This window comes from Microcaecilia unicolor, chromosome 7 (assembly GCF_901765095.1).
Source record: "Microcaecilia unicolor chromosome 7, aMicUni1.1, whole genome shotgun sequence".
Taxonomy (NCBI): Eukaryota; Metazoa; Chordata; class Amphibia; order Gymnophiona; family Siphonopidae; genus Microcaecilia; species Microcaecilia unicolor.
Genome location: NC_044037.1, coordinates 275,735,667 through 275,751,588, shown reverse-complemented (window position 1 = coordinate 275,751,588; position 15,922 = coordinate 275,735,667). Strand labels below are relative to the sequence as shown.

Here is a 15,922-nt window from a genome sequence, read left to right as displayed (position 1 = left end):
GGGTGGAGCCAGAAGTTATCTGGCTATTGCACATATTCAACACAGGTACATGGATAACTATCCAGATAATATAGATCAGCAAATACTGTAGTTATCTGGGTGTTGACAATGAATATTGGCAGTGGTGTACCAAGAGCAGGGTGCTGGGTGTGGTTCCGCCCTGGGAGCAGGCAGGAACAGGGTGCAGTGAGCAGTTGCGTGGCTGTTGCCTCTGCTGGTCCCCCTGCCCCAGAACAGGAAGTTGAGATCAGAGGGGGCAGGAGACCGGCAAGGCTGACAGCCAAGCAACTGCTCGCTGCATCCCCTTGCTTGGAGGAGGAAGGGCAGGGGGGAGGGTATGATGCGCCTGGAGGAGAGGTTGCTCCACCCCAGGGGCAACCAAGCTAGGTTCACCACTGAATATTGGCAGTAGCCAAATAACTGGTACTGAATATCCAGATATAAATGCCATGGCCAGTGTTTGAAGTCAGTGCTGACTGTAGTCTTTAAATAATGGAGGGGGAGGGGGGTATTTGTTTTTCAAGCCGACTGGGGTACATATTCCATGCCAGAGGCATTGAAGTGTTTTCAACAATGGTCCACATGATCAGAAATCTGTGTGTGTGGGCCACGTGAATATTTTAGCCTCCAATACCATGATTTAAACTCATCAAAAAGTGTGAATTTCTTCTAGCATTGTGACTTCATATTCACCAAATAGTTCTAATGCTATCTACTGTAGGTAAAAAAAAAAAAAATTGCAAAAACTTTTATGTGGGCTATAACCAAAGGCCAGGTGGACCAAATTTGGCCCATGGGCCACGTTAGCCCTGTTCGGTGCCTTAATGTACTAAACAACAATAAACCAATCAGTAACAATATCCACAACCAGTGTTCTTAAATATTTACAGCTTCAGCTTCACATTTGATGATACTCAGTCAGTCAGTACCCTCCATTGCATCACATTGTTTTAGGTTGTGCATCTTGTCTGTTTTTACCAACATGTGTCTCTGGAAAGTGCTGTGTAAATCTGCTATGTCTTATGTAACCTATGACAGTGATTCCCAAACATTTTACAATGACGCAACCCCTAAAAGATTTTTTTCATAACCTAAGGAACATCCCTGAATCCCATCCAGCTTCTGCTCCCCTTCCCCTCCCCCCCCTGCTGCACCCTCAATTCAACATCTTCCCCCTCCGCCCGACTACCTCATGCTGCTTTGGAGGAGCCTACCTCTGATTTAGTTTAGCCGAAGAGGACCGTGCCCATGCTGCCTGAGCGTCGAGGGAGTCAGCAGCGTGCTTCTGCCCAGGGGCGTATCTGCGTGGGGCCACAGGGGCCTGGGCCCCCGCAGATTTCACCCTGGACCCCCCTACCGCCGTTAACTCTCCCCCGCCTACCGCCAACCCTTTCCCCGCCTACCACTGTCACCTACCCTGAGGTCCGCTCCTGCCGGCTTTTTAAACTATTACTTCAGCTGGCGGGGGACCCCAACCCCCGCCAGCTCAGCCGAGGTCTTCTTTAACTTCTTCATCCTCGTGCTGTTAAAGCTGCATGATGCATCCTTCCAGTTGGACGGAGTTTGACGTCGCAGCACGTTGACGTCCGTACAACGTGCTGTGACGTCAAACTCCGTCCAACTGGAAGGATGCATCATGCAGCTTTAACAGCACGAGGATGAAGAAGTTAAAGAAGACCTCGGCTGGGCTGGCAGGGGTTGGGGTCCCCCGCCAGTTGAAGTAATAGTTTAAAAAAACGGCAGGAGCGGACCTCGGGAGTAGGTGACGGCGGTAGGCGGGGAAAGGGTTGGCGGTAGGCGGGGGAGGGTTAATGGTGGTAGGGGGGAGGGTTGACGACGACGACGGCGGCGGGCGGGCGGGGGAGCGGTGGTAGGGGGGGTTATAATGTGCCCCCTCACTCTAGCCCCTGCCCCCCCTACCGCCGAACCTCAGATACGCCCCTGCTTCTGCCACTGATGCTGGCACTCCCGCACACGCTCAGTTCATGCTGTTAAACTGAGCACGTGCAGGAGTGCTGGTGTCGGCAGCTGAAGGCATGCTGCTGACTTTCTCGCTTGCAGAACCCTTGAATAGAACTCGCACAATCCAGTTTGGGAATCACTGATCTATGATACTCATAATATTTTACTGACGTGAGTATAAAAATGAGCTATCTGCAGATGATCTTTAAAATAAACAGCAACCTGCAAGAAACTGCCTGGGTACAGCTCACCAGCTCACCTTTCATCCCATTCTCGCCTTTTGTTCCTTGGTCTCCCTTAAGTCCTGGTTCTCCTTTCTGACCTGGCTCACCTGAATTGAAAAAAGCAACAAAATATTTCTCACTTAGGTGTCCTTTTATTAAACTGCACTAAGTGCTAATGCACACTTAACGCAGCAAAAATATCCTAACGTGGGATGTACGAAACCAGTGGTCGGCAAACTCATTAGTCAACAGAGCTAAATATCAACAGTACAACAATTGAAATTTCTTTTGAGAGCCAAATTTTTTTTAACTTAAACTATATAGGTAGGTACATTGCTATTAATTTAATTAGGGTACTCCTAAGCTGGCCTTTGCTAAAAACTCAGTCCTGGCCAGCATTGTGCAGTAGGACTGAACTCACTCAGTTGTCTTGGCTATTTCAAAGTGCAAGGAACTTGTGCAAACAGTATCTACCATTCACTACTTTTAATAGAATTACAGCATTAAAACCAACCATTCAAGGAAACTGTATAACTCCACCCCCACCCCACGCAGCATGAGTTTGAGGTGCACTGCTACCCAGCCCCGCCCCCACCTGCCCACCACCCTCAGCTCCCCAACAGCTCTCCTCTCTCCATTCCTGCCGGCCGTGGTCACCCAGGGTTTAAACCTTACCTTTTTATTTTAAGTCGCAGCGACCGGCGGCTCACTTCCAGGCTCCAGCTTTTCCTTTCCCGCTCAGTGACTCCCACCCGCCCTCGCGGAAACAGGAAATACCTCATCAGGAAGGCGGGGCATTGAGTGGGAAGTAAAAGGCTGGAGGAGGTGAGCCGTCGGCCCGTCGCTGCAACTTAAAATAAAGAAATTTAAACGCTGGATGGCCACCGGCAGGAACGGAAAAAGGACGGAGGGCTGTCGGGGAGCTGAGGGTGGGCGCCTATGGACTGACTGTGAGCGCCGGACAGTGGCGGGGAGCGGACTCGCGGGAAGAGCCACACTCAAGGGGCTAAAGAGCTGCATGTGGCTCGCGAGCCGCGGTTTGCTGACCACTGTACTAAACCATTCCACATTAGTTTAGGCATGTGCATGCGCTAATCGCACAGTAATAATTTTTTTGAGGGTGCATGTCAGGGGCAGTGAGCTGGCGTTCTTGCACTAATCCGTTAGCACATCTAACATGATAACGGGTTAGTGCAGTGGGTCCCAAACATGGTCCTAGAGGCACCCCAGCCAGTCAGCTTCTCAGAATATCTACAATGAATATTTATGAGAGGGATTTGCATACACTGCCTCCACCTCATGCAAATCTATCTCATGAATATTCATTGTGGATATCCTGAAAAGCTGACTGACTGGGGTGCCCCAGGGACAAGTTTGGAAACCACGTGTTTAGTGCGTGGTTAACACAGGAACCCTTACTGCTTCCTAAATAGGTGGCAGTAAGTGCTCTCATGGTAATATTTTAAAATGTAAACAAGAAAAAGCAACACTGGGCCTTCAAGAAAGAGACAATGGCAGTCCTTTATTGTGAAAAAGACCCGACACGGACCGTGTTTTGGCGCACAAGCGCCTGCCTCAGGGTTCTGACATAAAAACACAAAGATAATTATAAATACACATTTCACAAAAATTAACATCCATATCATAAAGTAATAAACAATTAAAATGCAAAAACATAAAAATAATCTCTCTATATAAAACGCACCTCCAACGTTCTAATGAAGCCTCAACTTCACCAACGTTCTAAAAAAGGGTCATGGTGTAGATCGCTTTCTCTCCAAGACTGCCTGCCCCGCCCTCACGTCACAACGCGATGACGTCGAGGGCGGAGCAAAGACATTGAACGAAACTCAACGCTCATCTGTTGCTACTCAACGCAACGTGACGACAGACGCAAAAAGGAGCAATGGAAAAACACCTACACGACTGAGGGGAGGAGTAAGGGATCGCAGAACTGTTGCCACGCAACGAAACGTGACGTAAGACGCATCACTAAACAAAACAATGAAAAACAAAGGCATCGGAACAAGGGAGGAGAAACAGCTGCACAACCGGTCACTTTCTGTGCAGCACGGAGACAACGAACAACACTGGAACGCAAAAAGCATACCGCTCCGAGCAACAAATCCGACCCCCTGCAAACGGAAACCCTGAATTCGCACAAAAGCCTTTCACCGGTATGTGCTCCCTCCACCACAAATGGAACGCAAAAAACATAACCCTCCCAGCCACAAACAGGCCCCACCCCTTTTCAAAAGGAAAAAAGACCCCCCCACCCCCTCCAAATGGAAACGCAGAATTCTCAGAAAAACCTTTCGCCGGTATGTGATGCCTCCAACCCATGTTCTGCCTCCAAACCAAACGGAACGCCAAAAGCATACCCCTCAGAGACACTACCAAGCCCCCGCCCCCCCTGCAAACGGTAACGCTGGATTCGCAGATTAGGCACTGCGACAACACAACACGCACTGAATTAAACAGGTACAGGGAAATTATTAGGGGAGACTAATATGCATGAAAAAGGAGGAAGGGTGACAAAAAAAAAAAAAAGAAACCCTTACAAAACGAAGGAAACCTGACAAAAAAAAAATATATATATATATATATATTTAAGCCATACAAAAAAGCACAGTTGCAGCCTACCATGCTCTCTCAAACTTTCAAAAATACTCACTTATAACCAATATGAAACAGAAAAACAAAACAAAAAAAAACAACACACATGCAAATGTCTATCAGCTCATTTTACAAAATTATATTACACATAGTACAACAAAAAATATCTTAAAATATGAAAAAAACCCAGAAAATAATACAATTTGAAACATTAATGTCAGAAACTCATGACCTTGCTAGTGCCCGTTTCATTTGTTTTGGAAACGGGCCTTTTTTTTACTAGTAAGATATAAAATACAATATTAAAAATAAATGTATGAGGATCAAAATCTTGTCAGTGATAACCCAAAGTGTTTAAAAAAACCAAACTAAAATAAACTTCCATGAACCATTATGTACAATCATATACACATTAATAACACCATTTACAAAATCATAGAATGAATTAAAATAATATGATATATTAACCTATTTTGATATGACTCACTCTGTAAATATTACACGCAGCTTTGTGAAATAACCCCAAAATGTTTAACAAGTTTTTGTTTTTGATAAGAACGATGAGTGGAAATAATATTAACATTTCAACAGGTACATATTTTACAGTGCAGGCTGCTAAAAGTGTTCAAGTTTCAGCAGACACTTCCAAAAAATAAAATCATTTAACATGCAGATTTTCCTAGAAATTCTGACACCTTTAGTGATCTGAGCTGTACTATTAGATGCTATAACATTATAGTCAGTGCCCTCATCTCTTGTGATTCTGAGGTTGTGGGAAGAGGAACAAAATCCAGGCCTGCCCATGGAATTCCCCAGTGTCTATGGAGTCACCGCGGGGAGACTGAGGTCCAGAGTGTTGGCAATGGCTGTCAAAATCCATCCCATCCCATGGAATTCCCCAGTCCCCATGAGGTCACCATGGGAGACTGAGGGCCAGATTGTCAGCAATGGCTTTCCTATATCTCTCCCTGCTCCTTACCTGGCATATTCTCAGCTTCTTTTGAACACAGCAGCAACACTGTGCTTCAAGTCATCACACTTTGCAGGGCCGCCGAGAGACAGAGCCGGGCTTGGGGCAGGGTTGCCACCGGGCCCAGGGCAGAATCATCATCGCCACTGCTGCCCCCCTCCCTTCCGCCTGCCCGAAGTACCATGGCTGGCTCCTTCCTCTGCCCAGCATTTACTACACTGTAGTTTCATCGCATGCCCCCTAGTCCTAGTATTTTTGGAAAGCGTGAACAGACGCTTCACATCCACCTGTTCCACTCCACTCATTATTTTATATACCTTTATCATGTCTCCCCTCAGCCGTCTCTTCTCCAAGCTGAAAAGCCTTAGCCTCCTTAGTCTTTCTTCATAGGGAAGTTATCCCATCCCCGCTATCATTTTAGTCGCCCTTCGCTGCACCTTTTCCAATTCTACTATATCTTTCTTGAGATGCGGCGACCAGAATTGAACACAGTACTCTAGGTGCGGTCGCACCATGGAGCGATACAACGACATTATAACACCCTCACACCTGTTTTCCATGCCTTTCCTAATAATACCCAACATTCTATTCGCTTTCCTAGCCGCAGCAGCACACTGAGCAGAAGGTTTCAGTGTTTTATCAACGACAACACCCAGATCCCTTTCTTGGTCCGTAACTCCTAACGTAGAACCTTGCATGACGTAGCTATAATTCGGGTTCTTTTTTTCCCATATGCATCACCTTGCACTTGCTCACATTAAACATCATCTGCCATTTTAGCTGTTGAGGAAAATATTGATTAGTCCAAAATTCTGTTCGTAGTGTTGCAAATTTGCACTACTGTTGGTGATATTATTATTGCAAATGATTTTTATTAAATATGAGTTTTCCAAGTACTGGGTATATACATTTCAGTTTCCTTTCTATCACCCCACCACCACCACCTTTGCTCTAAGGGGAGAGCCCTTCAAGCCTAAGCCCTTGCTAGCACTTGCTATAACTGATCTAAATCCAAATTCAAAATCCATTATCAGGTATAGTGTGTTTGTCTGTGTGTATAGAGTAAGTTCACTTCCAGCTCTCGACCCACCCCACAATTGTCTTCTGACCCTGAACCTGCCCCACATTTGACCCTGGCCCCAATTCCTCTTCTTTTTTGTCTACAAATTAAGCCCCGAGTATAGTTGCTTGCCCTATTAAATGGTATTATTTTATCAAATGCTTATCATGTCAGGTGATCACTATAATATGTAGTATTATATTTCTTTTACCAGCTGGTACATAAACAACCATTATTTCTATTTATTGTCTGTTATTTTCACTTTCAGGCACATTAGCGCTTACTGTTAACAGCCTAATGTGTCCTGTTTATCTTGTACAAATATGGTTGGTTGTAACTGTATATGCTTAAAACTAATAAAAATTGATTGAACTAAATTTAAAAAAAGAAGGATAAGAAATAAACAGATGCTCAACATATAACTAGTGCATTATACATTAACCCCCAGATTCTCTGTATGGCGTCGATCCAAGATGTGCGCTCAAATAAATTGGCTAACTAGCCAATTAGGGTTAGATTCTATTTATGGTGCCTGAAAAGTCCACACGGAAAAGAATTATGCCTAGGTGTATTCTCTAAAGTACACCTAAGTTTTATTACTATTATTATTTGTTACATTTGTAACCCACATTGTCCCACCTCTTTGTAGGTTCAATGTGGCTTACATAGTGCCGGAGAGCAGTTGCAGACTCCGGTGTATACAAATACAAGTTGAAGTTGTGATAGGGTAATGTTCATTTGGCAATGTCCCTATCCGTTTCCGCATTCAATTCAAACTTCTCTTATTGACCTGTAAGTGCATTCACTCTGCCGCTCCCCAGTACCTCTCCACTCTTGTCTCTCCCTACGCCCCCCCTCGGGTACTCCGTTCTGTAGATAAATCTCTCTTATCTGTCCCTTTCTCCTCTACTGCTAATTCCAGACTCCGTTCCTTTTATCTTGCTGCACCTCATGTCTGGAACTACCCGAGCCTGTACGTTTAGCCCCGTCTTTGGCCGTTTTCAAGTCCAAACTTAAAGCCCACCTCTTTACCACTACTTTTGACTCCTAACCTACTACTACTACTATTTAGCATTTCTATAGCGCTACAAGGCGTACGCAGCGCTGCACAAACATAGAAGAAAGACAGTCCCTGCTCAAAGAGCTTACAATCTAATAGACAAAAAATAAATAAAGTAAGCAAATCAAATCAATTAATGTGAACGGGAAGGAAGAGAGGAGGGTAGGTGGAGGCGAGTGGTTACAAGAGGTTAAGAGTCAAAAGCAATGTTAAAGAGGTGGGCTTTCAGTCTAGATTTAAAGGTGGCCAAGGATGGGGCAAGACGTAGGGGCTCAGGAAGTTTATTCCAGGCGTAGGGTGCAGCGAGACAGAAGGCGCGAAGTCTAGAGTTGGCAGTAGTGGAGAAGGGAACAGATAAGTAGGATTTATCCATGGAGCGGAGTGCACGGGAAGGGGTGTAGGGAAGGACGAGTGTGGAGAGATACTGGGGAGCAGCAGAGTGAATACATTTATAGGTTAGTAGAAGAAGTTTGAACAGGATGCGAAAACGGATAGGGAGCCAGTGAAGGGTCTTGAGGAGAGGGGTAGTATGAGTAAAGCGACCCTGGTGGAAGACGAGACGGGCAGCAGAGTTTTGAACCGACTGGAGAGGGGAGAGGTGACTAAGTGGGAGGCCAGCAAGAAGCAGATTGCAGTAGTCTAAACGAGAGGTGACAAGGCCTTGACCTTTTATCCTCACCTCTTTATTCCCTTACCCTTATTGTTCTGTCTGTTTACCTGTCTTAACTAGATTGTAAGCTCTTTGAGCAGGGACTGTCTTTTTATATATGGTGTACAGCGCTGCGTATGCCTTGTAGCGCTATAGAAATGATAAGTAGTAGTAGTTCATGTGGTAGGACCACATAGAGGAATTGTCTATTGCTCATGTTTAGTTATTCTTACTGAACAGCACCTTGAATTAATTCCTTCAAAAAGGTGGTAAATAAGTCCTAAGAAATAAGTTCTAAGAAATAAACGAAGAGGAGACAATCTCAAAAGGAGGCAAGTGGGTTTGTAAAAATACTACAGGTAAATATTTTTGCTTTCTCCAAGGACAAGCAGGACACATTTCTCACAAGTGGGGTATCCCTAACATCCAGGCTCACCAAAACAACAAAGATTGATCAAATGGAACTTGCAACGGCGAGGACAGTAATCAGATTAACCTGAAACTATAAACGAATTGAGTGAGAGTCCAGAATAAAACAGGCCTAGGGGGGTGGTATTGGATTCTAGACCCCAAAGAGATTCTGCAACACTGTCTGCCCAAACCGTCTATCGCATCAAGTATCCTGCTCAAGGCAGAAATGAGATGTGAATATGTGGACTGAAGACCACGTTGCAGCCTTGCAAATTTCTTCTATGGAAGCTGACCGCAAGTGGGCTACTACTAATTATAATCATTTCTATAGTGCTACCCAGGCCCGTGCCAAGGGTCTATGCCACCCCCCCCCCCCCCCCCCGCAGAAGAACAGTTGGCGCGCGCGCGCCCCCCCCCCCCCGTGAAGATGATCGCTGCGCGCCCTGGGGGCCTTTAAATCTTTTACTTGCAGTCGCAGCAGCATCTGTGAAAGCGGAGCGCTGCCGACGTCTCCCTTCCCTTCGCGCTCTTGGTTTCCTCAGTGTCCGCCTTCTTCTGACGTCAGAAGAAGGCAGGACACTGAGGGAACCAACGAGTGCAAGGGAAGGGAGACGTCGGCAGCGCTCCGTTTTCACAGACGCTGCTGCGACTGCAAGTAAAAGATTTAAAGGCCTCGGCGGTGCGGGGCAAGGGTAAGCACTGCGGCGGCGCCCTCCAGAGGTGGGCGCCCTCCTGCGGTGCTTACCTCGCTTACCGCATCGGCACGGCCCTGGTGCTACCAGACATACGCAATGCTCTACCAACGCTGTACACATTATATGCAGGTACTTTTTCTGTCCCTAAAGACCTCACAATCTAAATTTTTGTACCTGGGGCAATGGAGGGTTAAGTGAGTTGCCCAAGGTCACAAGGAGCTGCAATGGGAATCAAACCTAGGTCACCAGGATCAAAGCCCACTGCAGCTACTCCTCTGTTTCTGCAATACTTGTGCTTAACATGTGTATTATGCTCAATTACAAAATTCAAACAAACTTTGATACAGATTCCTCCATCATTAAGCAAACCAGCAAATAGCTGAAAAATTATAATAATAATTTCAGAAGCTTAGCCGGAAATGGGTGGCGGAGCAGGTGGGGGGAAGAGGGGTTGGTGGTTGGGAGGCGAGGATAGCGGACGGGCGGGAAGTACTGCTGGGCAGACTTGTACGGTCTGTGCCCTGAATAAGGCAGGCACAAATCAAGGTAAGGTATACACATATGAGTTTGTCTTGTTGGGCAGACTGGATGGACCATGCAGGTCTTTTTCTGCCGTCATCTACTATGTTACTATGTTAAGAATGTTCCATTGTTAAAACAGTTACCCCCGGTTTCTATATTTGGCACCCCGAGTTGGGCATGGAAACCAGCACTAAAAGCTATTCTACAAAGCGGGGGGTGGGGGGGCCCTTTTACTAAGCTGCATATGCGCCTACGCACACCCAACGTACGCCAATTTGCAACTACTGCCTGGCTACCGCATGGCCCGGGTGGTAATTTCATTTTTTATGCGTGTGCGTGTGCGTGTGCGGCGCTAACCTGGCGGTAATCAGCATTATACGCGCTGATGATTACCGCCTGGTTAACGAGTGAGACCTTATCACTAAATGAATGGGTGCGGTAAGGTCTCAGGACCAAAATGGACACACACCAATTTTCATTTTGCTGCACGTCCATTTTTGACCCCAAAAAGGGGCCTTTTTTGCAGGTGCGCTGAAAAATGGACCTGCGCGAGCATTCCAATACATGCGTCTGCAACGGAACAGGCCATTTTTTCAGCGGACCCCAGTGTTTCCCAAGTCCACTCCTGGAGTACCCCTTGCCAATCAGGTTTTCAGGATATCCACAACGAATATGCATGAGCTTGCTTTGCATGCACTGCCTCCATTATATGCAAATCTCTTTCATGCATATTCATTGTGGATATCCTGAAAACCTGACTGGCAAGGGGTACTCCAGGACCGGACTTGGGGAAATACTGCTCTAAAGGGTACGTGGCCCTTATAGAATAGCGTTTAGTGCCATTCTTTTCCAGCACTCATGTTTGAGCACCATGTATAGAACTCCCCATTAAAGTCTCTCTCATGGAGTTTAATTACTCACGTTGACAAAGAACTTGGTTACAGCCAGCCACCCTTTGTTTTGAAATGCTGCAGATTTAAAGGCACTACTTAGCTTTAAAAAACAAAACAAAACAATAAAAAAAAAAGTAACAACCAGAAAGAAAACCCTTCCCCAGTAGCAGTAGGGAACCAGAAACTCATGAACCTCCGTGCCTCACTTTGATCTGATGCCTCCTTGAATCAACTGTGTCAAAAGCGGCTGCAGACCTCAACTTACTTTAGATAAGTGCTGCTCGCTCACTCATGGTGTCTCAGCCAATTAAGGGGGCAAAATGTTTGACAGCAGCAGGGCCGCAGAGAGACAGAGCCGGGCCCGGGGTGGGGCCACCACCATCCCCCCCACACTCATGCTGCTGCCACCCTCTGCCTCCCCCGCCCCCTTACCTTCCTGCATCTGCTCTTCCCTTGGTCTGTCATTCTCCTGCTCCTGTGTACTGAAAATTTACAGCAATCACAGAGACTACAGTTAACCAAAGACAGTGAAACGCCACCTATTCTCGGACAATGTCTCAGACTGAAAAGCCCATCTAGCTATCTAATCTGACAAAAGAAGCCCACCTACTCTCAGAGACAAAGAATCCTGTCAGATGCCTTATGGATGTGTATATCACAGCAGATGTCCGGACAGAAAGTCTTATGATGTCATTAAACATGTGACCAGTTACCATGCCCCATCTCAAAACCAGATGAAGCCAGTTCCCAGACACCCCACCTGACTTCAGCCTAGGGTCCAGCAAGAAAATATAAAAAGCCTGGAAAATGCCCAGCTCTCTCTCTCTCTCTCTGGGGATCTGCCTCCTGCCTTTCTGCTGGACTTCACACACACCCTGATGACTTTCTCCAGGATCCAACTACAATTCTGCAACAAAAGACTTCTATTTCACCAAGGATCTCCATCACTCCACCCAGCAGCCTCTATCAAAGTGAGTTACCATTATCCAGCATAATTTATAATTCAGACTTGATATCTTGAAAAGCACATTTCACTTGTGAAAGATTCTTAAAAACTGCCTCTCTCTGGTAACATTATTACATTACCTGTATTGTAAATAAACCTTTTAAAGTTAAATATATGGTCTTTATGTTTTGAGCACGTCTTTAAATCTTGCAGTGCAGGTTAATGTACTTCAGCATATATAGTATTTAATTCCCCCTTTTCTTACATATTCTTATTCTTATCTTATTACCTTATAAGTAATTGGTGGAGACTAGAAATATGCATTATCTAACACTTCTAACATCCAAATAAAGTTTTTCTTATTGGAAGTTCAGTATTTCTGAAAGTCATTAATGAGTTTTGCTGATATCTGACAGATTTTGTTAATACCTCACCAAGCCATGTAAGCGTTTACGTGTGCCCAACCTGCACCAAAATGGAGTTACCACATAGCTATCGCTTGGCTCTTGCAGTAATTTCATTTTTGGCTTGCATCCAATATGCACGCCGAAAAGTAATTTTATTTTCTGCGCGCCAAGTGGCATTTGGTGCGCGTAGGTCATTACTGCCTGGTTACCACTTGGGACTTTACCACTAGGTCAATGGCTGGCGGTAAGGTCTCAGACCCAAAATAGACATGCAGCAATTTTGATTTTGCCGCACGTCCATTTTCAGCAAAAATTTTTTAAAAAGGCTTTTTTTACAGGCGCGCTGAAAAATGATTCTGCATGTGCCGCAAAACCCGCGCCTACACTACCTCAGGCCATTTTTCAGTGCACCTTAGTAAAAGGACCCCCAACAGTTTTAAAGTAAAAAAAATTACAGGCAGGTCAAACAACTCCAAATAAATAAATGACCTTGCTGCATCTCAGCTTTAGCATCCTAGTAATAAAGTGCAATAATAATAATAATTATTATTTGTTACATTTGTATCCCACATTTTCCCACATATTTGCAGGCTCAATGTGGCTTACATAATACCGTGAAGGCATTCGCCAAATCCGGTATGGGATAGGTACAAAATGTTGTATTGGGATAGGGAAGATAATTAGACTTGTTTGCTTATTTGAAGCTGTTTTCTGTGCAAAGCATCTTTTTGTGATGCATCTTTGGGATAATTCTGGACATGTTCAGTCTAAAATACTGTTGTTTTTTTTAACCCACTTTCTTTTCAATAATTCCAATTTGGATTATGTAGATCTCAATAGCCACAGTTTTCAGTGAACACAAACATTAAAGGAAGTAAATACCTGGAATAAGTGTGATATTGTCAAGCCTCATGGACAAATCCTGGTTATCAATTCGTATCCTCTGGATTTCCTTTTCTAAGTCATCCCACTTTTTGGCATGTTCAGGTCCATTGCAGGCCTCTGTACTGATCACCTTCTGGCAAAGGTTAGGCTGCTTGTCAAGAGGAGTGTCGGATCCTGAAGAATTTGCACTTACAAAAGCTGCATTGACCAACTTATCTTCTGTTTCATTGGAGAAAGACCCGGCACAGGAAATTTGTAGCATTTGTTGAATATTTTTGACTTCAGTCTGCAAGTGATGCACTATAAAGAAGGCAGTGGTGTGAATGAATCAGAAATATACATTACACAATTGAACCCTCAGATCGCCTAATAATTTAATAATAGCAAATAATTTCAATTCCTCAATCATTAAAATGCTCAGCGGATTCTGGGAAGCACTCAAGAACAGCACAATAATCTCCAGGCTAATGGCCTCTGCGAAACAAGTTTGTGAGATCTGTCATAACAATTTGCCATTTTTATTTATTTACTAGTAAAAAAGGCCCATTTCTGACACAAATGAAACAGGCGCTAGCAAGGTTTTCCTTGGAGTATGTATGTTTGAGAGAGTGTATGTGAGAGTGACTGTGTGTGAGAGAGAGAATGAATATGCGAGTGTGTGTGTGTGTGTGTGTGTGAGAGAGAGAGTGAGTCTGTGTGCGAGTGTGTCTGTGAGAGAGAGAGTGTGTGTGTGAGAATGAGAGTGTGTGCAAGTGCGTATGTGAGACACAGTGTGAGAGAGAGAGTGTGTTTCACACAGATACAGTGTGTGCAAGAGAGAGTGTGTGTGTGAGACACAGACTCTCTGTGAGACTGAGTGTATGAGACCAAGAGAGTGTGTGAGTGACTGTGTGACACATAGAGAGTGAATGTGATACAGTGTGAGACATAGAGTGTGTGAGAGACAGTGTGTGAGAGTGAGAGAAAGACATTGACTGTGAGAGAGAGAGAGAGAGAGAGAGAGTATGAGAGAGAGTGTGTGTGTGTGTGAGAGAGAGTGTGTGTGTGACAGAGATACCTCCCCCTTCCCTCTCTCTGGTGTCAGCCCCCCCCCCCCCTCTCTCTGGTGTCTGAGCGTTACTGTGCAGGACTCTGAGCTCTGGCTGTGCTTCAAGGAACTGATCAATCCTATTTAATAGAATGCACCTCCAACATTCTGAGGCCGAGAAACTTTGTGTGGTTGGTCACTTCTGCTTGTGACGAACCCGGAAGTACGTGATGTCAATTCAGGAGATGGATACAGAGAGCAGAAATGCCTCAGCCATGCAGTCAGCTTCAGAATGTTGGAGGTGCGTTTTATTATATAGGATGTCTTTTTCGTTTATTAATTGCTCTTCCAGCTTTGGGAGATGTACAACATGGCATTAAATAATCATGTTAAGGATTGATTTTGGGTAATGGCATGAAGGGAAAGAAATATATATATTAAAAAATTATTATAAAATTATGGTAGCTTAACAGTACCATACAATAAATCCCCAGGTCTTAGCATAATTTCTGAGGAACCTATATCATTGTTTTTAGCGTTCAGATCCCTCCAAAAGCACATTGAGGGGCCCTTTTACTAAGCCGCGTAAGCATCTATGCGCACCCAATGTGTGCCAAAATGGAGTTACCACCCCTGGCTACCGCTTGGCTCTTGTGGTAATTTCAAGTTTGGCGCATGTCTGATATGCGCATCCGAAAAATAACTTTTATTTTCGGATGTGCGTATCTGATGTGCGCCAAGTGGCATTTGACGGGCATAGGTCATTACCGCCTGGTTACTGCGTGAGTCTTTACCGCCAGGTCAATGGCTGGCGGTAAGGTCTCAGACCCAAAATGGACACGCGCCAATTTTGATTTTGCCGCACGTCCATTTTAGGCAAAAATTTTAAAATGGCATTTTTTTTTTGCAGGCGTGCTGAAAAAAAATGGATCTACACACTCCCAAAACATGCGCCCACACTACCGCAGGCCATTTTTCAGTTCACCTTAGTAAAAGGACCCCTGAAAGAGCCAGGTCTTATCAGCCCTTCTAAAAGCCCAGATTGACGTCACCCTGGTGGACGTCTCAAAGATGTGAACTCTACAGTTGTGGTGGTATTACAGAGAAAGCTGTGTCCCTCATCCTCCTTAAGCTCCTTTCTGCAAGCACTGGTATCTCCAGAAATAGTTCTTGCAAACACTCCGGTTTAAAGCTATGGCAGAGAGGATTTAAAGGGCCTGGAAAAAACTGTTGTGTCCTTGGAATAACAGGGGCAAGACTTGAATTTCGATTTTTTATTTGATTACTTAGGGAACCTTTTACTTATTATTTTATTTTTTATTTGTTGCATTTGTATCCCACATTTTCTCACCTAATGCAGGCTCAATGTGGCTTACACAGAGGGGCATAATCGAACGACGCCGGCCATCTCCGGGGCCGGCTCAGAAAGAGGGCGGAGCCAACCGTATTTTTGAAAAAGATGGCCGGCCATCTTTTTTTCGATAATACGGTTGGGGCCGGCCAAATGTCAGAGATGGCCGGGTTTGAGATGGCCGGCATCGGTTTTTGCCCATAATGGAAACCGAAGCTGGCGATCTCAAACCCGGCCAAATCCA

General features: G+C 45.1%; 1 protein-coding gene across 1 annotated transcript in view; it reads right to left on the bottom strand.

Moving 5' to 3' along the window:
* Window positions 1-15,922, bottom strand: part of LOC115474100 (macrophage receptor MARCO-like) — a 65,269-nt gene that overhangs the window by 34,994 nt on the left and 14,353 nt on the right. The window contains exons 3-4 of the mRNA XM_030209427.1: window positions 13,298-13,600; window positions 2,222-2,293 (exon numbers count right to left, since the gene is read on the bottom strand). Of these exons, the coding sequence (XP_030065287.1) occupies window positions 2,222-2,293; window positions 13,298-13,600 (375 nt within the window). The remainder of the gene's footprint in view (window positions 1-2,221; window positions 2,294-13,297; window positions 13,601-15,922) is intronic.